Source organism: Tachypleus tridentatus, chromosome 1, assembly GCF_004210375.1.
Source record: "Tachypleus tridentatus isolate NWPU-2018 chromosome 1, ASM421037v1, whole genome shotgun sequence".
NCBI classification, from domain to species: Eukaryota; Metazoa; Arthropoda; class Merostomata; order Xiphosura; family Limulidae; genus Tachypleus; species Tachypleus tridentatus.
Genome location: NC_134825.1, coordinates 99,126,368 through 99,151,746, shown reverse-complemented (window position 1 = coordinate 99,151,746; position 25,379 = coordinate 99,126,368). Strand labels below are relative to the sequence as shown.

The 25,379-nt window shown below is 31.5% G+C and overlaps 1 protein-coding gene across 1 annotated transcript; it reads right to left on the bottom strand.

The window, feature by feature from the left end:
* Positions 1-1,178: 1,178 nt before the first annotated feature.
* On the bottom strand, positions 1,179-23,870 carry LOC143256716 (fructose-1,6-bisphosphatase 1-like). The gene is made up of 6 exons (XM_076514325.1): positions 23,542-23,870; positions 16,227-16,482; positions 15,167-15,307; positions 6,034-6,171; positions 5,173-5,289; positions 1,179-3,251 (listed from the first exon to the last, which is right to left on the bottom strand). Exons 1-6 carry the CDS (start codon positions 23,715-23,717, stop codon positions 3,066-3,068), a joined length of 1,014 nt encoding a protein of 337 aa, XP_076370440.1. The 5' UTR covers positions 23,718-23,870; the 3' UTR covers positions 1,179-3,065.
* Between the last annotated feature and the right edge of the window lie 1,509 nt (positions 23,871-25,379).

Below are 25,379 nucleotides of genomic sequence, written 5' to 3'. Positions count from 1 at the left end.
GATGACGCGAGGCAGTGCAGTTGTTGATTACCAAATTTGCGATAACAAATGATGGAAAGGTTTATTCCTGACCTCGAGCTGGTTACGTGGGACATGAAGTTGACCGACCACTCCAGCTATAGTTGACTTACCTTAGCTGAAACCGTTGTAAATAGCGTTCAACGAGACCAGCTATATGTGATCAACTATCTGAAGTTTATATTCTCCTAAAACCATTTTGGACTGCTCTAAATGCGTCATGTTTCACCAAAACATTAGTTGATCTACTATAATTATTTCCAAAGTTTATAAATGCAATTTGTCAGATCGACGAGTATTTATGTTTATTTTAAATAATTATTTCGGACTGCTTAAAATAGTTAACAGTAATATGTTGTGAATCAAGTAACTGTTACACAATTGTTGTTAAAAGCAGGGTTGTGTAAATAGCGGGAAGGTAAGGGTTTAAAGTGTGTTAGATTTGTCCTAGCCAGTGGATAGTTTCTAGGTGACGGCATTTTAGTAGTAGCTTTATTAGTTTGAAAGGAAAGCCACATTTGGTATTTGTTTTGATTACAACAGGAATTTAAACAGGGTTTAGCGTTGCAGATATGTAAACTTACCGCTGTCCCACCGACGTTCAGATTTATTATCTATTTTGGTGAATATTATTCTTTCTATTATACATTCATGGAATTCCTCTTGGATGGTGTAATTTCAAATTTTGATATAGCAACGTATTAACAGCTTTAAGAATGTTCTATTATTCTTAGCATATTCCTCTAAGAAATATTGGTTACTGGAGAGTTATTAGTGGCAGAGAGTAGTTATCAATTTTTCATTTTTTGTTCGAACAAGGTCCAGCCACTTTTATCGTAGTTCAAACACACGAGTACAGTTTGTCGTCTTGCATCACAGTTGATATTGAATGTAGCTAATATTGAATAACGGTCATTACCGACATTAGGGCTATACTTGTTAACAAGCTAGAAAATGTGCTATCGAGATGTGCGAGAATGACTAGTTTGATAAAATGAAAATTCAATTGTTGACTGATACAGTTTACATTACTGTTTGTATTAAAGCAGTAATAAGCTGTTACTGTTCACATCACAAACAAGTTTATATATTGCTTCTTAAAACTGTCTGGATAAGTTATGCCAATTGTATTGGCTAGTAATACTTTCCAACTCTAGTTATTTTACTGTATTAATGAAATTAATCATCTTTATTACTAATATTTAGATATACACTCCACACTTTTTATTATTCATGGAGGAGCACCTATGATAATTTGCTTTGTTCTTATGGACAAACAGTTAAGTGGTTTTTCTCTTTAAAAGAAATTATACTTAACTACATAAATTGTGCATCACATGAAATATCTAGTATGCCTTTACTTCCATGCCCGACAAATGTTATCTCAAATGATTGATCAATTATTGCACTAAATACAGTGCATTTTTACATAAACATTGATTATGAAATTTTGCTTTTGACACACATTAGAAAAAAAACTGGTTCAAAATACTGTACTTTTTGACAAAATAAGTTTAGTGTTCAAGCATTCTGCTACCATACTGAAAATGAGTTATGGGATTAACTTCCTAACCTTAACACTGTACTGCAATGTAAGAAATTCACACTGTAGACTATTAGTTAAACAGCTACAAAGGTTAAGGTATATTTTATTATAATTGTTTTTAGTAAGTAAGCCATTTTAAAGACATTGGCTTTTTGTTTTGCAAAATTTACTAGAAAATTAAAATAAGTTGCATGAAAACAACACATCTGACATTCCAGAGATTTTTAGTACATGAAGTAGGCATCTTAAACCCTTACAGCATACTGAACTTTGACATTCATACCTAGTTAACATATGTAATAAAATGCACTGATAAGGCAAGTGCAAATTTAATATCCATTTCCTCTGAAGAAGGAAACAAGACTTTACAATGAAATAAAACAATGTAACAGTTACATAAAATATGCATTTGTCAATGTTAAAGGATTGAAATTAATTTGTATTTAATAGCAGAAAGTTCAATCATAGTTAATACATGTCAGAACTTAAACTTGCAATGTAATTGTGAGGCTTATTTGGTTTTTTAAATGTTCAATTATGCTTAGTTAGAGAACATGATAAGTTTAAGTTTCATTACTTAGTGACTGTACCAAGGACAAGCCAATTCACTATATTTTTAATTGACATGATAATAGTTTTAGCAGTATTATTTGAGTTAAATGTATTGTCTGGAATATCATTAAGGGCTACTGCTTTACTAAATCTTAGCGAAGTTGTGCATGTATGCGTTTCATTTTATGGAGTTATCAAACATGAATTTATACAGATGTCACACAAGTTCATATATGAAACAATGCTTATAGTAAATGAATTTAAACTAAAATGTCTACATTTGGACCCTTTGTTTCATTTGTAAATAGTTTGGTACAAGTAACCTAGAGAAACTTGTTATGAACTAGAAAACTGTTAACTTGTTTTTTGTCCACCTCATTAATTTCCTACTCTTGGTTACAAATTTTACAAGAGATCCTGCAGTTGAATAAAGAGAAACAATATAAATTAAATTTCATTTAGAATATTGACTTTTCCTGCAATAAAAATGAATGTCAGTATCCTCAAAATAAGGATCATGCAATACATTTAAAGTTTATTGAAGAAATTCTTGTATTAGAAAACGTTTGAAAATTGGTCAAAATTATTGTGAAAAATTGAAAAACTGAAACTGGAAATGCAAGAGCTTCAATGTTTGAACAAAGAACATTATCAACAAAATTCAACATAATTAAAGTAGAATAATGTTGCATTATATGTTAACTTCTATATCTTGAAAATTATATAAAAATATGTATTCCAAAGATATTTTATAAAAAAGTCTTTCAAAACTAAGTTTATGGGGTAAAATGTTTTTCAACATTGCAGTAATATTTTACACATTCATTACTGCAATTGTTATATCAGGCAACTTTCAATTGGATATTTTTGATGAGGCATGTTTAGATAATTAAAGTTATATAATCTACAAAAACATCTCAATTAAAAGTGGCTTGAGAAGTTACTGCCATTACTCATACTGTTTATAAAGGTCAAGAATTTCCTCCACATCCTCTCTTGATCCAAGGAAAATGGGAGATCGCTGATGAATCTTCTCAGGCACAACATCAAGGACTGGAATTTTGCCAGTACTTGCAACTCCTCCAGCTTGTTCAATTATATAAGCCATGGGATTGCATTCATACAGAAGTCTTAGCTTTAAAGAAAAAAAGTAAAAATATTTTATACAGAAACCTTAGTTTAAGACATGAGAAAAAGCAACAACATTACAGAAAACAAAGTTGGCTTCGATGAAAATAAAAAAGTTTTGGATATTGCTCAAAGCTTTATAAGGGTTACATTAGCTAGTTTTCTCCAATTTGAAGCTGACACAGAAGACATAGCTAGACAGATGCACCTACTACCAACTCTTAGCCTGTTATTTATATATTTTTGGAAGTATAAAACCAATACTTCGAAGTATTGGTTAGTTTGAGAGTTTACATTAGAATTCCAAAGTAATATACTATTCAATTTGTAAAAAACAATTATACTCAGTTTTAATATTAAGAGTAAGATGCATGAAAATTACCTATTTTAAATACTAAAATATTTATAGCACAAACTCCATAATGTTTAATCAAGTTCATAACTAGAATTTTTAGCTTATTTAAAAAACTGACTTAAAACAATTAACAATTAAAATTAGTTAAAAGTCAGATTTAAGTTTAGACATGAAACAAAACTGCCAGTTAAAAAATCATACAAGTTGTACATTCTCTGCAAATCTTGATTTATTTAAAAACAGCTGCTATGGGTATAGAAAGCACTAGTAGAGGAGTGAACAATGTTTTGATGTTCAGTCATCATCAGGTTCAAAGAAAGAAAGGGTTACTGACCATATGTTTGAAGGTGGTTGCATAATTTCATGTAGGAATATAAGGAGCATGCTTAGATGTTTGTATTTATGTTTGTTTTAGTATCTGGGTGTTTTCTATGGTTGTGTTTGGTATGCAGTGTTAGAAAAATGAAAACCAGATCCAAAGAACAGTTACCTTCACATTTTCAATTTGTTTCTCCAATATAAGGGTCGTGGCAGTTGTATTTTATAATGTTGGTGTTCTGTTTGTCAGGGTAATTTTCACATAGTATAGGCCTTAGTTTTGTACCTGGTTTTTGAATAAATTTGGTATTAACTGGAATGTCAATTTGTTACTAGTTTTTGCCAATTGATTGTTATTTTTTTGCTGATGTTAGGAATATTTACTTTTGTTAGTTGATTTTGCTTTTTATCTAGGTGTGCATGTATGTTTTCTACAGTTTGTTGAGGAAACTTGATGTTCATGAAGTATTGTTTTATTTTGTCTAATACAACAACATCAACATTTATAAAATACAATGTGATAACTGCCACGACTTCTATATTGGAGAAACAAGTAGAGAAATGGAAACCAGATTCAAAGAACAAAGTCACCTTCATACATTTTCGAACACTGCAAGTCAAATAAACACAACATAACCATAGAAAACACTCAAATACTAAATAAAGAAACAAACAAATGCAAAATTAAAGAAGCCTTACTTATACAACTTAAACCCAAAATAAAACAATATAAAGGAACACCTTTATACCTATATTAATAGTTATATCCAACATCTAAACATACCCTCTACATTCCTACATTTAATTACACAACCCTTTTCAAACACATGGTCAGCTATTGGTCACTTAGCTCTTTCGTTGGGAAACTGACAATGACCGAAGAAGGTCGAAACATTGTTCACTCTTCTACAAAAAAATTCTCAACCCAAACCAGCCATTTTTAAATATACAATTTTCTCTACAACCAAGTTTTCTCATCATGGATTATCAAATCTTGATTTGCCAAAATTAATAGAGTGAAATAGAGTGACAATGAATACTAATTTAGTAAAGCAGTAATGAAGACGAAATAATTAACCAATAATTCAAACACCACAAAAATGGTTTACGGTAGTTGATTATGTGAAAGTTTAATTGTATGTACTGCATATTTTTGCAGTTGTACCACAGCTAAGTTTCTCATTAGCTAGTCAGGTTTTCACAAGTTCTATTTATGCTCAAATAGTGGAATTATTTGTACATAATCTAGATTTACCTTTCCATTTGGGGAATCCTTTGTCGCAGGATACATGAATATACCTCCATACTTCAATGTTCTATGAACATCAGCCACCATAGAACCAATGTATCTTGCACCATAAGGTTTTCCCCTCTACAGTGGAGTGTAAAGATAATTAGTTCTATAATTTAAAAATGATCACATAAGGAAACATTTTGAAATAGAATATTAGAGAAGGTGTGTGTGCATAGGGAAGGGGGGGTAATATGGGTTTGGGAGTAGTTAGTGCTTTTGGATGCAAAGTTTTCCATTAAGTGAAAACTTACCTGATTTATCCTCAATTACTATCTTAATTATTTTGTGCTATATAAGAGTAAAGAAATTCACCAAGTAAAAATAGTAACTGTATTAAGCAGACATTTCACAACAATTAATGCCACACAATTGCAAAAAAATTGTTTATGAATAAACAAAGCATAGTGTACTGACAGTTTGCAGCATTCATATGCAAAACCATATACAAAATAACCAAGGTTTGAAGATAATGTTAAGAAAAATAAGAAATGGCAAGAAAAATATTTACATAAGGAATATTTCTGCATAATCTCAGTTTTAGATTCTATGTTGCTAATCACTAATGCCAAATTCAAGGGTGATTACTTCAGCTTATGCCAGCCTCTACAACATTCTGCACCATTTCTTTATTTACTTTTGTATGACTTACACTAAGAGTAAAAACCATAAAGCCTCAAGACAAGTACATAGTTTTAAATAAATTCAGTTAAAGTAATCAAAACTGCCAAGTAAACAAAAACACTCAAAATAAACCATTCCATTTTAAACAAATAGTTTAAAAACCATTAGAGCATTATCTATAAAATTTTGAAATAAACTTACTTGTGGGTATTTCTTTCTCCGTACATATTCTGTTACAGCCTTATCCCACACACTAGCATAGCCCTCATTAATGCTATAGATTTTTCCTTTGGGTTTAACAGTCATACCAGGGTCAGTGAGAATAAATTCTCCAATAGCCTTAACAAAAACAAAACAGATACAAGTATTAATAAAATAAGGGAAGAAATTTGAGCTAACCATTTGATACAAGGTTCTATTCTTAATACTGTTAATGAAACTAATACCACTTGACATGAAACATTTTCATGAAATTATATTTAACATTTCTAAATTAATAAGGAAGTGACTGAATTTTAATGAATGTTATGGTCACTGGGGGAATGTAAACCATATACACGACATTTCATTCAACAATGCGAGAAGGAACGATTAACCTGTAACTTTGTAAAGGTAAAACTCAAACTTTTAATCAATGCACAAACATACAAAATTTACAGAAAAACTACTTAAAGCCATGTTGAACATGAAATACAAAGAACTACATGACAAACAACAAAATAAGCCATCGAGTATGCTGCATTAAAGCAAGTAATTTATACTTTAACAAAACAACCAAATCAACACTATGAATGACAGGGACAAAAAAACTAGAGAAACTAAGATGCAGACAACAGAAAAGACACAAACACAAACTGTTGACTAATCTCATAATTAACAAATCCAACCAACAATTAAACAGATGAGATATCTCCTTAAGAAAGGACTCAACTTTGCAATAGCATGTAGGTACATTAACTTTAGAAATTAAAAACACGTTTAGAAGACCTAGCCAGGAGACTTGTGATACTTTGCACAGAAAACAAAAACAAGAAAACAACCAACAGAAGACAACTTAACAATTTTATTGACATCCAACAACCAAACTTCCTAGAAATTAAAAATTTTCCAGAAACACTTAAAAACATCTTAAATGATTTTAGAGAATTCTCACAAAACCATCAACATAATTTCACAAAACAAAGCTAAAAACAATCTCAAAAAAGACATTAATTCCATTAAAAACCTAAAACAAGACAAATTCTAAAAGCAGATAAAGGAAATGCTATAGTCACAATGAACACAAATGAATACATCCAAAACATGGAGGACATACTATCAGACAAATTTAAACCAGTACTCCCAAATCCAGACACACAGCTAGACAAAATACTACTAAAAATGAAAAAGCCAACACAATTTCAAAAACACTATTCCTACCTATGCAAGACCAACTCGTGCACACCACAAACATACAGCATCCCCAAACCTCATAAACCAGATTGTCCATTACGACCAATACTGTCCACATGGGAATGTTTTAATCAAAATCTTGGTAAATACATAGCATGGGCATTCTCCAAATGCAACAGCCAGCTCAGACTTAATTGCAAGTCTAATCTTAATCAACTTAATCAAAGCCTTAATGGCCAGTTTTGACATCATATCCCTCTTTACAGAAATTCCAACAGCTGAAGCCTGCAAGATCCTAACCTATCAATCAATAAGCAATCCTCATAGAATTCAACTAACCAACTATATATAAACAAATGGCCAAAGCATGGGCAACCCAGTTTCACCAGTTCTAACCATTTTTTTTTTTTTAATGACAAGTTGAAACAAGCAATTAACACAGCATTACATCCACCCCTATACTGGTACAGATAGGTAGACAATAATTACAGAATTCACATCTACAGAACAAAATTTTTTCAATTACATTAACTATACATCAACATTAACTTCAAATGTTAACAGGAAAAAAACAAATTTAACTTCACAATTACAAGCAATACACAATTTAAAACAAATCCACTGAAAAATCACCCATACTGGACTATACATTCCTTGGGACTCAGCACATGAAACAAAACAAACTCAACATCCTAAGAAACCAAATAAACAGCCATAAAACTTTGCTCACCAGATAAAATTAACAACAAATTAGACAAAATAAAACAATACTTCATCAACATCAATAAGTTTCCTCCACAAACCGTAGAAAACATTATACGCACACCTAGAGAAAAAGCAAAATCAACCAACAAAAGTAAATATATCTCACGAATCGAAAAATCACGAAACCATATACTGCTGTATACCATATATTCCTGACATCAGCAAACAAATAACTAACATTTGGCAAAAACTAGTAACAAAATATGACATTCCAGTTAATATCAAATTTATTCAAAAACCAGGCACAAAACTGAGGTCTATACTATGGAAAAACTACACAGAAATACCACACCAATATTTTGTAAAATACAATATGATAACTGCCACAACTTCAATATTGGAAACAAGATTCAAAAAACAGTTACCTTCACATGTTTTTGAATACTGCAAGTCAAATAAACAACCATAGAAAACACCCAAATACTAAATAAAAACAAACATACAAATGCAAAATTAAAGAAGCCTTACTTCTTCGATGCAACTTAAGCCCAAAATAAACCAATACAAAGGAACACCTTTATACTTGTATTAATAAATATAATTCAACATCTAAGCACACCCTCTACATTCCTACACTCAGTTACACAACTTCCTTCAAATATGTGGTCAGCTATTGGCAAGTTACCTCTTTCTTTGTGAACCTGACAATGACCAAAGGTTCAAATGTTTGCTCCTCTACATAAAAATCAAACTCAAGCAAGCTGTTTTTACATATATTTCTCTACAAGTGGGTTTTCCCACTAATTTCCATAAACAAATATTCAGTACACCACTGATTAAAGTTGTACCTGGAGTTTGTTTTTTGAGAGGGGGGGGGTCTAAAGACTAGAGGCTACTTCAATTACTTTAGAAGACAATTAACAGAAATCTTTCACTCTTATTTCAATACAAGGTGTGAATATTACATTTGATCAAATGCAGACCTTGTGAGTGTCAATTTTAACTAATTACATCTTGAATGTATAATTATAGCCTGATAGAGACCTAGCCAAAATATTTAGAAATGTAATAGCCATCAACTAAAATAACTTAAGGTTGAGATAATTACCAAATTAGTTCAACTACAGTTTACAATTCTTAAAAGCTTACAATAAAATTTTGATCTTATTAAAAACAATTGTTTCATTAAGTGTAGCACAAGTGTTAACTGTCTTGTACATCTAACAACATGCTGCAAGAAAAATAGATACAATGTTTTATTACACTATAGACTATTTGCAATTCTGTACTAACACTTGCACTTCCATAGGTGGCCTCAATGGGGAATTGGTAATTCTTGAGGTAAAGCCACCTCAGGACCCTTAAATTCTCAGTGTTGCACCTCTGATTGTGCATCTGGATATTTATTTCCTTCCTGATGTAGTAATTCTGGAACTTCCAGATAAATGATGGTCAGGCATTCCCATTCAATGAGAATAGTTTTCACTACCCTACTAATTTACTTACATACATTACGTAAAACAGACCAACATTTCTATTATATTAATGCTCCAGTTCCAACATCTGATGCATTGGTCTGAATGAACAAATTTGTTCAATGTCTGGTATTCTAAGGAACAATAAACTTCCTACCATATTCAACTTTCAGAATGCCATCTGTTATGATTATTTCCACTTCATTGTATTAGTTGGACTTTTGGTTAGGTCAGTGGTGTAGCAACTTCAGTGTAGTTTAGAATGAAACTTCTACGGTATCCTTCCTGGGTTTGGTGGAATTTGATTTACTACTTAGTTGGAGTTTGTGTACCTTGTATGAAAGTAAGTTTTTCTTCTACAGCTACCTTTCATTTCTCACCTTGTCCAACAGACACTAACTGATGTATTACTCAGATGGTGTGATGGCCAAACCTGCTTTCACTCACCTGAGTAAAGAGTTTTTACAGATGGTAATTATCTAGCAGTATAGGCAAGAATGTCATCCACATTGCACTTTATATTGGTTTTGTGCAACATCTTACTCATCATATGCGTGAATGTTGCTGCTGAGTTGCCTTATCTAAACATTTTGAACCAACTAGCACCTGTTTGATGTTACTAAGGGTGTCTAGATTTGGTTTCCATCAGAATCTGCTAATTCTTCACTGAAGTCAGTTTTGTAAAAGAACTTGAATCCATTTAATTTTGCCATGATAGCCTCCTTGTCACAGAAATGCTTGACTGCACTTCATACACATTTGCAAGAGCACATTGATAGCTTTCCTCCAGTCAGTTTGATGTCTAACATGCTGGTATGTTTCCTCACTATTTTCAATTTTTTCACTACCAACATACAACCTTGTCACTGTATAGTAACTTAAAGGGAAAATTCTGCACTTAGTTTTGAGACTTCTGGTAAGCAAGTACTGCCTGGCACATCTTCAGCTTACTGTTTGAAGACTCCATTAATAGTCTTACAAAGTACAGTATATCTGGAGGTGGCAGAGCTACCTCATGCTGATGAGTGCACATTTGTTTCATTAGTTCCAAGTAAATTAAGTCTCTCCATCATACAAGACTTTTGAAAAGCCTGTTCTGCAGAATGCTTTCAGGAAGATTTCTGCTACTCAATTTTTCTGTCTGGTATTTCTGTGGTTTATGAATACTATGTTGCATAGTTGATTACTGTCAGTATGTCAACTGTTGTCTTTAGCAGGTACATTTTATCAAGAGCTGGTAGTGTGATAAAGTCCACATATTCTGCTTAATAGTTCTATGAGAAGCTGTCACCCAGTGGCACCTTCCTTCTAGGTACTGTCCTATATCATGACCTGAATAATTTTGTTCCATCTGATGTCTCCTAGCCAATGGAATTTGAAGATTGTAGCTGCCATGTTTTGTTCCTTAAGTGTCAATCTGTGAACTAACTTCATTACTGAAATCCAGGATTCTTTGTGCTGTGATCTGTTTAACTTCCAGTAAAATTACCCAAACAGAACTGGTAGTGTTCTAATCCACTCCTCTATTCATATTTTCCTCTTGATCTTGTGCTAATTTCTTCTAGACACCATGCCAAAGTTTCTATAGCAAAGGGTCTTCTGTACTTTAGTTCCATAAACTTACATTTGGAATTTTACCTTTAAGACTTGCATGAGCTTGATGTCTTGTTTCTTTAAGCTATTATGGTAACTACAAATGTCTCCTTTTTGTTCTGTCTTATTCCTCCAAGTTTTCACTGCCTGGTACATTTCCAATCACCAAATCACAGATGTGCCTTCATACACAATTTAAAGCTCTCCCATTTAACATGTAATGTCTACTTTTATTCTTGTTATGGAAGAACCTTTCCACAGTCCTATCAATAAGCACAGATGAACCTTGCCTGTCATCTGGTCAGCAGATAAGTGCAGCACTGAGAATTGCTATGTCTTTTAGAACAAAATTTTTTATATTCAACCTAGCCTTCACTTACTGGCATGTTATGGGTTGTAGGCACCTTCTGATGTTTGTCACAAATACCAATCACCACTGTACTGTTGATTTATCTACTAACTTGAGATGACCATAATTATGCATTATTTAATCATAATAATACTTCCTTATAGCTGCAGCACTCATTGAGAGTTGCTTGTTTTCTTGCCAACACCATATTCACAGGTAGCTCTCACTGTATTATACTGAGATTGAGATTTTTGCTATTGCTTATTTGTAACAGACTTGCACTCCCAAAAAGTGCTCTATTTTATAACAAGCATAAGATCTGTTTTGTGTGTTGGCATCTTGCCACCTTAGGTGATATTTACTTCAACTACCCCTTGGTTTCCACTGACCAGTGGTTCTTTGACTTAACAGTTACTTTATTCATAGCCTTCCATATATTATTCTGCCAGTTTGATAAACTCCTTTATGGCTTTAGCACTTGTGTATTAGATCTGCCATCATTTTAGGCATATCACTAGACTTTCCAAAAACTGAAATAGTTTTAGTGTTAGGTTCAACTTTAGTTCTGGCAAAAACTTTACTGAGTAAGTTCAGTGTTTCAAGAAGACCACTTTAACTTGTAATTGTTTATGGCATCATCTGATATCATGACTGCATATGCTCAAGGCTTTTCCTACAAGTGAACCAAGACAAACTGTTCAGTCACTTTTGTCCCAGTTCCAATTTTCAGAAAAATCTTGTTTCTTCAGGAAAGCATTTATGTCATCATCAAGCTTGGGCAACTTGCCTGAGCTGGCTCTATCATTGTGTTTTATAGCTCTGTCAAGTGAGCTTTAGAATCTTATTTTATGATCTCACTTTTTCCTTTCCTTCCTCCACAAATTTTATGGGCTTAGATTTTGCACTAACATTCTTTCAGTTTCTTTTAATTCCTTTCCCTCCTCCAGTGGGGCTCTTCTCAGTCTTGTGGTTTAACAAACTTGTAGAACACCATCTTTAAGTCCAAATCACTTGAACCTTTTCAACTATCTATTAACTTTAACAGATGTATAGCCTAGTTCTAATCATAATTCCACTACCATTACAGATGTGCATATATTAGGCATAGTTTGCCTCTTATTACACTATGTAAAATTAGTTTTTTTCCTGGGCAAAAAGTATTTCTCAATTGCTTATGCCTGAAGTAAATGGAAAACTTATTTTTATCTTCAAACTTTCCTTTTGTGATCTGGGTAAGGAAATTTTCAAATTTATCCGTTTTCCAGAACATTCCAGGTAGATTCAGTGCTGAGTAGCTGAGAGAATTTTCTCTAACTTAGAATTTTCTAGAACTTTCCATAGTAACACAGGTTCACCACTCACTGCTTTAGGTTAGTTCCAGCTGCCTAAGTGAATACAGACCTATCAGTGATGGCATCAAGAAGCTACAAGCATCTCCAGATGCATTCTGCTATGTATGTGGCCAATTTAAAGACAAGAGCAAAAAAGTGACATCATCTGCTAAAATGTAAAGCCTACAAGGTATATTTCTGCATGCCTGTAGGAGATCAAGACAAACCCTGGGCACCTCATTTTACTTGCAAACACTGCAAAAAACTAAAAGGTAAGAGAATTTTTGCTTGCCTGAATAGTAAGATTTTATATTATACAAATGTTAGACCTTTTACAATTTAAATATTGTTTGGTGAACCTCAAAGAGGAATATCACAGCAACAAGCCCTTGCTAGAAGCCTTGAAGTATGATGAGGCTGGCTAGAAGGTTATTGGAGACTTCAAACTGGTTGCATTCCTGATGTGTCTAAGTTTCCCTTTCCCCATTATCTTGCCTTTGGAACAGCAGGGACACTGCAGTGCACTACAACAGGAAGCACTGGCCACAACAAACCAAGTTCTCTGTGGGAAGGCACAATGTCAAGTGTGAGCTACTAGTGGACCTCTAAGTGTTCCCACAACTGCACATAAAATTGGGTCTTATGGAACAATTTGTCAGAGCTCTTAATAAGCAGCCTTCAAGTACCTTTGAGACTTCCCCAAGTTATCCAAGGCAAAGATCAAAGCTGATGTCCTCCTTGTACCACAAATAAATATCCTGGAGTGCATAGACTTCCCCAAGAAGCTCAGTAGGAAGGAGAAAAAAAGTTTGAGGCAGATTTGTCAGTAGTTGAGTTTCTTGGGCACTCGCAAGGCAAAAAATTATGTAAAAGTGGTTGAGGCTCTGGTGAAGAACTACAGCAAAATGGGTTGCAGGATGTCCCTGAGAGTCCATATCCCTGAGACTTGTATTGATAAATTCAGGGAGAATATGGGAGCAGATTCAGAGGAGCAAGGTGAGCACTTCCACCAAGATATACTGGACTTTGCTCCTTAGCAGCATTCAAATAATGAAAACATGAGGGGGAGACTGTTTGGGGTCATGTGAAAGTGATTTACATTAAAGTTACAAATCTCAAAAACTCACTTCTAAACATTGTTCATTTTTGTACAATTTTAGTGTAAATACATGTAAATCTTGATTCATGTTTTATTCAGACCTTATGTAAATGAAAATGCAAATTTGCCTGTTTTTACATATAAAATAGGTGAACTTCTGAATTTCATTATCCAGGTCACAAAATCAAAGTTTAAAGGGAATAATGGACACTATTTTTGCAAAATACAAGAAATAACATACTATCCAGGAACAAAATGTGTTAGTGTTATTTATGTCTCACCAATTACTACTATGAATATTAAAAGGCTCACCAACATCTGGCTTTATATGCATGCAGAATTCTCTACAGTAAGTGTGACATGATGGTAAATTTCAAAAATAAACAAATTGCTCACAGTTCACTTGTTTTAGTCTTATCTGGTACTTTAATTGAAATAGCATGCAAGGTTTGATGAAAGAGTTACTTTGGAACACAATTGACAATTATTCTCCTATACTCTTATTCCAATACAATTTGCTACAAGTTAATTTTAGAAATGACCATTAAATTCACATCATATAGTCTTGATCTAACTAACCAACTAGTTCAAACATTTTGGACATGTTCTTGCAATCTGACAGCATTAAAATATGCTACATTACAAGATATTACAATCCAATAACACTTAAAACAATTAGAAGTTAGAAGGTTCAAGTAACATTACAATAACTAATTTACAATTGAACAATTAGCGATTTAAAAGATTACATAAACTTGTTTGTAAAATTAAAACTATTCCAATTGAAATAACTATGTACCAGGTATATAGTATTTAATAACTACTTTTAGTTTAAACATCTTTTATAAAAGTTACGCATTAAAAGTATCATTTTTTAGGTTTATATAAAAATTACAAAACCTTCAATGATTAGTACAAGTGCACACATTAGGCATTTCCAGGTTGTTACAAACATTACTGATGAAGTGTTAAGAAAATACAAAGTAACTTAATATAATCTTATAGATATATACTGCAAATCAAAAGAACAGACCAATACAATCCTTATCAAAAACTTATGATATTTAGATTAGTTTTAAATGCTGATAAAAAAAAAGCTTTAAATCCTCTATCAGGGTGCTATGTTTGGAAATAAAAAGCTTATGTAAACTTACTGTAACTGATTTTATTTCTGCATCAGATTTGAACATTAAAGTTTCAATTTTAACATTAAAATTCTAAATGTATGCAAGAAATGGGTAACATTAGAATGCAAAATGCTTTGTGACAATATCAGAATAAGTTTAATATTTATTTAAGATGAACTTTTGAAACCTTTCCACTTATGAATGGGCAATTATATTCAGTTCTTTATTATCATCATTAGCATTAAAAGTAAACTATTACATACAGGGTCCAACATAAAACCATTGACTCCATTGCCTGTTGATAAAACTACCATTGTAGCACTTCCATACAAAGCATAACCAGCAGCTACAATGTTTCTTCCACTCTGAAGTCCATCTTGCTCTACTGGTGGTCCAGTGGATGTCTGGATAGAAAAAAAAAATGTAGAAGTTAAATGTATCAAAACTCATTGTACACCTAAGTCACTTTTCCAGCAAACTGTCTTTACCTTTTTCTTCTCTTTAAAAGAAATAAAATGCTTTTTGAGTGTTCAGAGTAATAACATGAGCTAATACTACCCAGAACAGATAATGTTTGTAGTAGTTTCATTTAAAGACAAGCACAATATAAAAGATCCCTAATTATCATCAATAGTTCCTTCATAATTATGGACTTATAAATTGTACAAACTTAAGTTTTTAGTATGGTATTCTTAACAGTAAGATGAAAATTAATGCACATGGCAGTATGTTGAGCTGTTCCTATTCACTTCTGTCAATACCAATTTTTACAAGATGGTATACTGGAGGTAAATCTGTTCAAATATGAGCATTTTTATGTTCTTGTAAGTAAAAAAATTAAAACTACTGTAAATTGGTGGATGGTACAAATCCCAGTGAACATTTAGAGCACAATTGTTTCATCCATCCTTGCATTGTTCTAAAAAGGACAAAATTGAGGGCTGCCAGTATGTAAACAATAGTTTATTACTGCAGCATTCATGCTTTGTAACTGCTCATTTTCAATTTGCCTAGCTTATCGAAATGTCAGTTAATTTCATTTATTACTTACAAGGAATGACCTGCAAAACAAAATAAGCCATGTGGATGACAGGATAAGTTAATTTGCTAGAATTAACTGATTGTAAGAGCTCTTTAAACAGGAGGTTTAAAAGTTTGAGCAAGTATAATTTACAATTAAACAGATGCTTATAGAATGAGTCAATTATTCAGATTATAGATACATGTGCATAGATACATACCAAATTAAATTCAATACATTAAAGCAGTAGAAATTCAATGTTCTTAGTTCTGAAAAGTACACTGCACAGGATTTACATTTACCTTTCGATATATAGCAAAGATAGATCCTATCGAAACAAGGCAGTCTATGTTTGAGGAGCCATCTAGTGGATCAAAACAGACAATGTACTTTCCTCTCTTGTCAGTTTCAACTTCAATGCTTTGTTCATTTTCTTCAGAAACAAGAAGACAGGTGGTAAAAGATGATTTAAGCATATTTATAAACAAGTCATTGGCAAGAACATCCAGTTTTTTTACTTCTTCTCCTTGGACATTTGTCTGGCCTGCTATACCAAAACTAAAACAAAAATGTGCAAGATATAAAACGTGTACATGAACAAGTCATTCAACCTTCATATGCATCTAAAAACAAAACTTCATAACTACTCCCTATATTGACTTTACACAGAATTCCTAGAAATGATACACAAAGTTTAAGATTTAAAACTTTGTATTTTCCTTACTATACTACAGCAATATTGTAGGTTCTTCCAACACAACTCATTTTACCATAAACTAAGTGCAGTCTGAAGTTGACATATATAGTTCTATTATACTAAGGTTTTCTCCAGTTGGTTTATTATCAAATTGCAAGTATTAAAATGAATGTTAAGAAACTACATTTGAAATTCATTATTTCAAACATGTTCAGAAAACATTTCTTATACTTCAATAACATTCATAGATCATAATTTGTGTACAGACAACAAAAAGAAAAGAAAATTTCTCTGCTATCTACATCATTTCAGTTTTAATTTCCTTTCTTGATTACTTTCAGACAAGTTAGTGTTTCATTTGATAGTTGAACTGTTTTAAAATGAATAATTTTAGTTTGTATGTTAATTTTGTAATGTAAAACAAAGCTTTCCACTACCCATTTTTGTAGTCTGATCAACAGTGTTGGAAGGATAACCTATTAAATTTATCCATACCTTGTTGAGAGTTAGTATAACAATTGTAGTTTATATTTATGTTAAACAATACAACTCATTGACTGCTGAAATAAAACATGTAACACTTTAGAATAGTTACAAACTAATTCATTAATGTTTTGAATTGGATGTTAGCTAGATGGCAAGATTCATAATTTAGGACTAAACTTGCTCAGTGCTCATAAGATCAAAGGTAATTAGTAAATTAATCAGGTCTGAATAAACTTCTCAGAAATATTATGAAGAATTAGGTTCACAGTAATTTCAAGAATTTGCATCAAAGCAAATGTAATCATGCTGAGGAAATGAACATTACACATTTCCCATTATTTTTTTCAAAATATCCCAAAAGCCACTAAAAAGATAATGTTAATATGAAAGTGATAAATTAATCACTTACACTGACAAAAGCAAAATGTTCTTTCACCCTTAAAATCTTTAAGTTTAGTATATTAACTGATGTCAGAAAAGTTAATAAGCAATGATTATACAATGTCATACTGCTGGATTAATTTAAAAGTTAATGGAAAAACAGTAACATGTTATGTTAGTCCTATTACACTTATATCATCTTGTCTTGAAATTATTTACAAAGTTTAATAACATTTGGAAATTTATGTCAGTCTGGGTGCACAGTAGGCACATTTGTGGTTAACTAGATAACAAATAGACACTACAGCTGATAAAACTTGCATGAAAGCCACTTCACCACCTTTCAAATTTTGGCCTGAAAATTAGTCATTTTGACAAAACATTAAATATTTTATTTGCTCAATATTTATAAAACTAAAATTTAGTTTGAATAACAAAAAAACACTAACTTGTGTAGAGAGAATAAAAGAACCTTTGTGGAAAGATATGTCCTTGTTTAAAATTTTAAAATACCAATGCTTCATTAAGTAATATAGTAACATTAACTCCAGCTCTTGATATGTCTAATCATGATCTAAATGGATATATAGAATGAAATACAGGAATGGCTTTGAGTCAAATAACAGTTAAGTACACTAAAACACTTCACTATTAACTCTTATTTAACTGTTGCATTGCTTGAGCCTAAAACTGAAACAGTTTCAACTAGATAGTATTTTAAGGTCTTTAGATGATATTCACTTCACTCCTGGAGCTCAAAAATATTTCTATAGCAACTTCACTAAGATGCAACATTTGCATAAGCAATTATGTATTTATAAAAATAAAATTAAATACCTTTAGAGCAATTATCTAAATACTCCATCTCTTGAAGTTCTGGATGATTGAGAGCATGTTCAAAAGACTAAGATTAATGTACAAGGGTTTCAATGAAATAAAACTAAACAGTGTATCAACAAACTGCTGTAAATCAAGCCAAAGTATTTTTAATTTAATCCATAAAATTGTAACTAAAAACTGATAATCAGATAATCATTACTGGCTACTATTGTAAATAACAGGTTTATTAATTTCTTGAAACCCATTATTTAGGTATATGGTTAAGTATTTTCAAAAATGCACATCCAGTAGCACTATTTTACTACAGTAATGATCACTGATGCCATTATGATAAATATCAATTACATATTTGTGTATATTTAAGCAATTATGTATTTTTAACATCAAAATTTAAATTACTCATTTGTAATCTTTGCATTTTTTCTCAACTAATTTTGATGATTTCTCCCTTCCCCCATAAAACTCAAAAGACTAAGTGTTAAAGTAGAAAAATTACATTAAGATTTATGATTCACAAAATTTAGAACATGTTCTAACAAGTAACACCATGAAATGTTTAAGTTAATGTTAGCATAGTCATTTATTTTAAAATTTTTTAAATAAGAAATTGGTAATTATTTTGAAGATGCTATTCCAGGTGTGTTTATGGTACAAAATACTGAAAAACAAGAAAGTTCATTCATATTCTACAAACTGCAAGCAAGACAGGCAGAGCTTATACAGTACAAGTTAAGAGGTGCTACAGAGTACAGATTTAACATTTCCTAAATTTATACAAGATTTAGACATTAGGTAGTTAAGTCATGCCTAAATTCAAATCACAAAATGATAACTAGCTGAAAGCAATCACGTTTTTTTATTTTTGTAAGTATTTCTAACACCAGGTATCCATATTTTAAGAGTTTTGTACCAACCTAGGCATTTGTCAATCCAGTGATATCAGATCTAGTTAAAGAATATTTGATGTAATTGCAGTTTTGAAAGTTATTTCACACCGTCTTTACTAACCTTGGGAATTACTAGTGCAAGATCTAAGCTTTAAGAAAATTATATCCAACAAATGTTAATTTCCTAAAATACAAAATATAAAACTTAAACACTATTGGCCAGGAATGTTTTAAAACAAGTAAAAGATACCACTTTTTTGTACTAATTTTTAGGAGCATTTATAAATTAATCACACCCAACTTTGGATAGTCTACAAAGGCATAACAAAAGCCAAATCCAAGTTAAGGAGCATTAAATGCAATTAAAATGTGGTATAAACACTTCAGCTTTCATAATTGCATATTTAAGATTTCACAAGATATGAAACAATGCAAATGTTTCTTGAACATACATAAAATGATTGCAGTCAGCTAAAACAGCTTAGTGTACTCTGGTTTGCCAGTTGAGTAACAAGTTACCTCAAGTAAAAGTAATGATAATTACTTAACTTACTTTTAAATCTTAAATAATTATGATTTGTTAATGATTCATGTACAATTGATAAATTACATTTTACTTTAATTTGTCAGTTGTGCAAACAATCCAATATTGTAAAGTGTCAATCACTACTGTATTTGAATGAGCCCTGATAAAAAAGGCCTTATATACAATTAATGCACTGTTAAAAGTCCCTTACTTCTATTCATAGATCCTCAACATGTATTAATATTTGAAGTTAAGACTAGAAAGCAACAGGTTAGCTAGAATATTAAAGATAACACAGGCAGGCAAAGGCTATGTTACAACTGCAGATGCTGTGGCAATAAGCCTCATTCACAGACAATAAAGATTGAGGTGGACATGATTTTGAAATGATGACTAAGAGGATTTCCACTTTGCTATTTTCCATTTGACTTAAATATGGTATTAGTTCACTAGGTTATGTAATTAAAATTTTCTATCACTATATATAAAAGTAAACTTTAAAACTAGTCTGCAAAATGTGGCTACTAAGTATTAATGTTAACTAAGCTCTGCAAGTTTAACATGAAACACGTTAAAACAAGTATACAAATACCCAAATACAGCCACAGTAACACTAAGTTTCCAAATCAATATTAAATTACTGTCAATAGAAATGAGGCTAGGTTATTTCATTCATAAATATTATCAATATAAAAACCTGTTATGAAAACTATGATAATGTAGTTTATTCAAAGTAATATCCAAAGATATACTGTTTTGCATAAAATCTACAATACAAAAGCAAAAACTAATACAATGCATCACAAAAGCAATAATACCTAATAAAAACCATTTTAATACTTATGTCAACATAAATTTAGTATACAGGTTTATGTAGATATAGAATATTTATTCTTAGAAAAGATAAATTGATACCAGGAAATTTCCAAAACCATAATTTGAAATTTCAAATATCTATGTAGAGCCTAACTTAAATTAAGAAAGCGATCCCGATTTTAAATTAAGAAAGCGATCCCGATTTTAAATTAAGAAAGCGATCCCGATTTTAAATTAAGAAAGCGATCCCGATTTTAAATTAAGAAAGCGATCCCGATTTTAAATTAAGAAAGCGATCCCGATTTTATTAAGAAAGTGATCCCGATTTTAAATTAAGAAAGCGATCCCGATTTTAAATTAAGAAAGCGATCAGTGTTCTCCTTTCTAAGGGAACCTCATTGATGACAGTGCATAAACTCAACCAGTCAAGATCAGTTTGATCCAAAAAGTCCTGCAGTAGGGTATATTCAACAATTTAGGAAAAGGTTTATCAGGGAAGGTAACAAAAGACAATGAAGCTGTATTAAGAAATATTCCAAAACTAAAACATTAAATGCATATTCAATTTTGTTTCCAAATAGATAAGTGTCATTTGAACCATTTCCCAAGCAAAAGTTCCTGGAAAGATTTGAGAAGCAACAGTATGGAATTTCATAAGATTTAAAAACCAAAAAACACAAGATTGAACAGCCAGGTAATAGTTGAGAGTGAATGGTTTTTCTATAATTGAACATTTTGAATGCCCAAATTATTAGTTGGAATTTGTCTGATTTATCAATGAATATATAGCATGATCACAGGAATGTTTAATTACAAAATTGGAATGGTTATTGGGACTTACCATACAGTGGGACAATTAAACAAAACTTAACAGTTGAATTCTCATTTAATAAATCATACTATTACACATTCATCACTAACCCCAGCAGAAATACTTGCATGTACAGCATTTTCAACTACAGAAAAGTTAAATGCAGTTAAAATACAAGAATGATAAAAACAAGCTAACATTTCTTCAGAAACAAGTTTAATAGTCCATCTAAATATGCTCAAAATATGGGCAAGTAGTATACATTTTTTCTAATTCAACTTAGATTTTAATTAGAAACAGTAGTGTCAATTTTTCCTCACCTATCACATCTGAAGAAACTGGCATTGAATTTTAACTTACTTTGGCTGAAGTCAAGAAATTCACATAAATTATCTTGCTTGAGATAGCAAATTTTCACAAGGGTTTTGAATTTTGATTGACTAACAAATTAAAATACTTCTGACAGTTAACTGCAACTAAATCTTTTGTCCAAGCTTGAATTTTCCTAAATTTGTTAGCTATAAAATGTGAAGTTAAGGTATACTATGGAGTAGGGGCAGTAGTATTTGACTCTTCATTTGTGATGGGCTATACCTTAGTACGTATGTAGGTTAGAGCTAAAGTTCTACAATTCAGTAAAATATGATAAATATTCTTTCTAAATATGCATTCACTACACAATATTATTCTTCACTTATGGCACAAGTCTTTCAAACTGCCAAACCTTTGTCATAAGAGCCTAGTATTAGGTTTATATTTTTTATTTCAACATTCTTTATCTAGTTCCTTACAGTAATAACATTGTAACATTGTTTACCATATACACTGCTGATGGCAACTGAAACTCATACTTGTTAATCTTCATTGGACTATATAAACAATGTTGAGTTTATAATACAAGTGAATACTACTGTTATGACAATTAGGCATGGACTATATAAACAATGTTGAGTTTATAATACAAGTGAATACTACTGTTATGACAATTAGGCATGATTCTTTGTAAAATACCAACTACAAACACCATACTAAACATGCAGCAGGTTATGCAAAACAAAAACTTATTTTGTTTAAAAATGCCTTATATTTAATTTAAAATTAGGCTAGTTTTGTTTCTTGGAACTTATTTCATTCTGGTTATGTTTGCCTCAAAAGAATTGTATTTTGTACTTTAATACTTGAAAAGTATTTATTTATAATTACTGATGCCAATTTCAAATAAACAAAAGTTAAAATGGTGATATCTGTAGACTGCAAACTAAAAACCAACAACACAAGTGGGAAAAACCAGTATGATAACATACAGAAGACAACTTTGTCTTACCACTACAATTCAGTTTATAGGTTAGCCTACAGGATGAATATTTTATTTCAATTAGACAGACCACTGCAAGACAATTCAACAGTTTGTTACCATTTTAGATATTGACTGCAGCAATTTGAGACAGCAATCCTCTAGTGCACAGTGCCACATCACAAGATGCCAAGTCTGAAGCTGGAAAGGAGAGGATGTCTTGTGCATGTTAGGATTAGTTGCACATGAATGGTACTCCACATTATATTTTATTTAGGATCCACCCCCTCATTAGTTATGGAGCAGTAACTCTTTTGGCTATAGAACACACACACACACAGTCCATCAGAGAATGCAACCACCAATCAAAAGCACAAAAGCTACAAATAGCCTATGGTGGATTTCCCAATCAAACATCACTTGGATTTGGCCCTTTAATATTTATGCTGAACATGTCAGACTTTGGTCATGGACATGTATAATATTTTGTATGAAAATGTGATCCTAGTAGTTCAAGAGAGTTCATTTCCTCCATGACCTAATTCTCCACTTTACCCGTTGTCATAGATATTCAGGATCCTAGAAAAGCCACGCAACTTCAAGAAATTTTGTTATAGTACTAGCAATGAATTCATGACGGGGAAACCAAAGTTTAATAATGAAGATGAAAACAATAGACAAAATTGTAAAACCTTACGACACAAACAACAAAAAGTTATACCTATACAAAAATTACTTAATATGACTACAAATAAGGCATTTCTCATGACTTAGTAAACGCAAGTAAGAAACCGAAAAGCAAACAATAACATTTCTCGAAAACTATTATTAACTCGTTACTGCTAATCGTAAATACCAAACCAAACACAGGAGTCTTACATTTTCGCTATTCCCGCTTTTCGAACTGCTGATGATACTGCTTTGCACGCTGTAAGAATAGAGTTAAGTAAAGCAGTTAAATCACCTGTTGCTCCTGGAAATTTCTTTTGCTCTGCCAAAACATATCGTATTAACGTCATGGCGTTCGTGTCAATCGCTTGACTTGCTGACGACATCTTGCTACATCCAACTAAAATATTAGCGATAAATAACCCAAACTACACTCTTCACCTTTTCCTTTCTTTGAACAGACACACTGCCACTGCACTTTATAATCTTCTTCTACTTCGAGCACGTGCCAAGGCCATAGATGCACACGGCTCTCAGATTCTTTCCTGTCATCTAGTGTTCATAAACAAAATACTTAAATTCTGTTAATAAATGATAAATAAAATTAGTTATTCAAACACATAAAATTAATCACCAAACAAAAAATCAACAAACTCGAATAACTTATTTTATTTGTCTTTTATCTATTGAAAGTTATACTCAACAAATTTGGATTCAGTGTCTTTAGAACCCAGCTAAAGTACTGGAAGTATTTTTAAACCTTTAAAATGTTTTTTATAATCCATTGATCTTGAGAAGTAACAACTTAAAAATGCGTTATTGAGTGATCCAGATTGCTAAAAAGCTTTTAAAAATTGTTTATTTGTATCACTTTATCGACATTCTACTGAAAATGATTTGTTTGAAAATATTTAACCGTTAATATTTTTTCTTTAGTATCAATAATTTAGTTAGTCTACAGGAGGAAATTGTTAGCATATGTATGTTTGGAAGATTTAATTGTCTTAATACGTAATATTTAGTTTATTATCCATAAACTAATGCAAACAGGAAGCATTTTATTTTGGATAAAACAAAACAAACAAACCAAGGACCCTTGTAAATGTGCCCCGCTGCTACAGCGGTAAGTCTTCGGAGTTACAACACTAAAATTAGGGATTCGATTCCCTTCGGTGTACTCAGCAAAGAGCAGATGTGGCTTTGTTATAAGAAAACCCACACACCTTTGTAAATAAAATTATCATTACTGTACTTTTGGTTGTTTTACTGACTTCTTTTTGCACACTAATAGAGAGATTTAAATTGACAAGAAACAAGCATTTAATAGTTTACAAAGTTGTAATTGATTTTAATTACATGAAAAGCTTACAAGCTCATTTTAATAAAATGGTTGGTTTGTGCATCGACTTGCATGTATTGTCGTTCCGTTGTTATCTTCATCATGTATGTTTACTTTGCTTTTAAAAATTAGAAAACAGCTTAAATGGGACAGAGTAAAAAGCATCAAATAAAACAACATTTTGTCAATGTTAACATGTTGATGCCACGCCAATAGTGACAAAACGTTGTTTTTATTTGATATATATATATTCTTTCTAATTCCAGCTATTTTTTTAATTTTTAAAATATTGTAGTATTGGGATATCTCCAACATCTATGTTACGTTGTATTTTAATTACTCAGAATGCTTGGTAAAATCTATAAGATACGTACAAACAAAGAACAAAAATAAATCAATTTTAAGTGCACACTTTTTATTTACAGAACAAAGGGAAACAAATATTTAGCTTAGAGCAAGTCAATCACTATATTTGAAGAACTGAATCCCAAATATAAAGCTGACTTATTTGAAGGTTTGAGATCTCCTGGGCTTGAAAAAGTAAACTGCAAATATCTTTAAAAAGAGTACTTACTCATTTAATTAAGTTAAATATTAAAACATTGAGTTCAAATTTTCGAAAGGAAAGTATTATGATTCTGCTATCCTAAAGACTTAAAGTTCCTATATCCACAAAATCTGGATGGATGTGAACCTAGACCCAGTGAGA

Coding starts and splice junctions, on each gene's coding strand:
- LOC143256716 (XM_076514325.1), bottom strand. CDS start 23,717: ATGTCGTCAGCAAGTCAAGCGATTGACACGAACGCCATGACGTTAATA. Junction 16,483..23,541: donor AAAGCGGGAATAGCGAAAAT/GTAAGACTCCTG, acceptor TTTTTGTTTTAG/TTTTGGTATAGCAGGCCAGA. Junction 6,172..15,166: donor ATGGTTTTATGTTGGACCCT/GTATGTAATAGT, acceptor GTTTTTGTTAAG/GCTATTGGAGAATTTATTCT.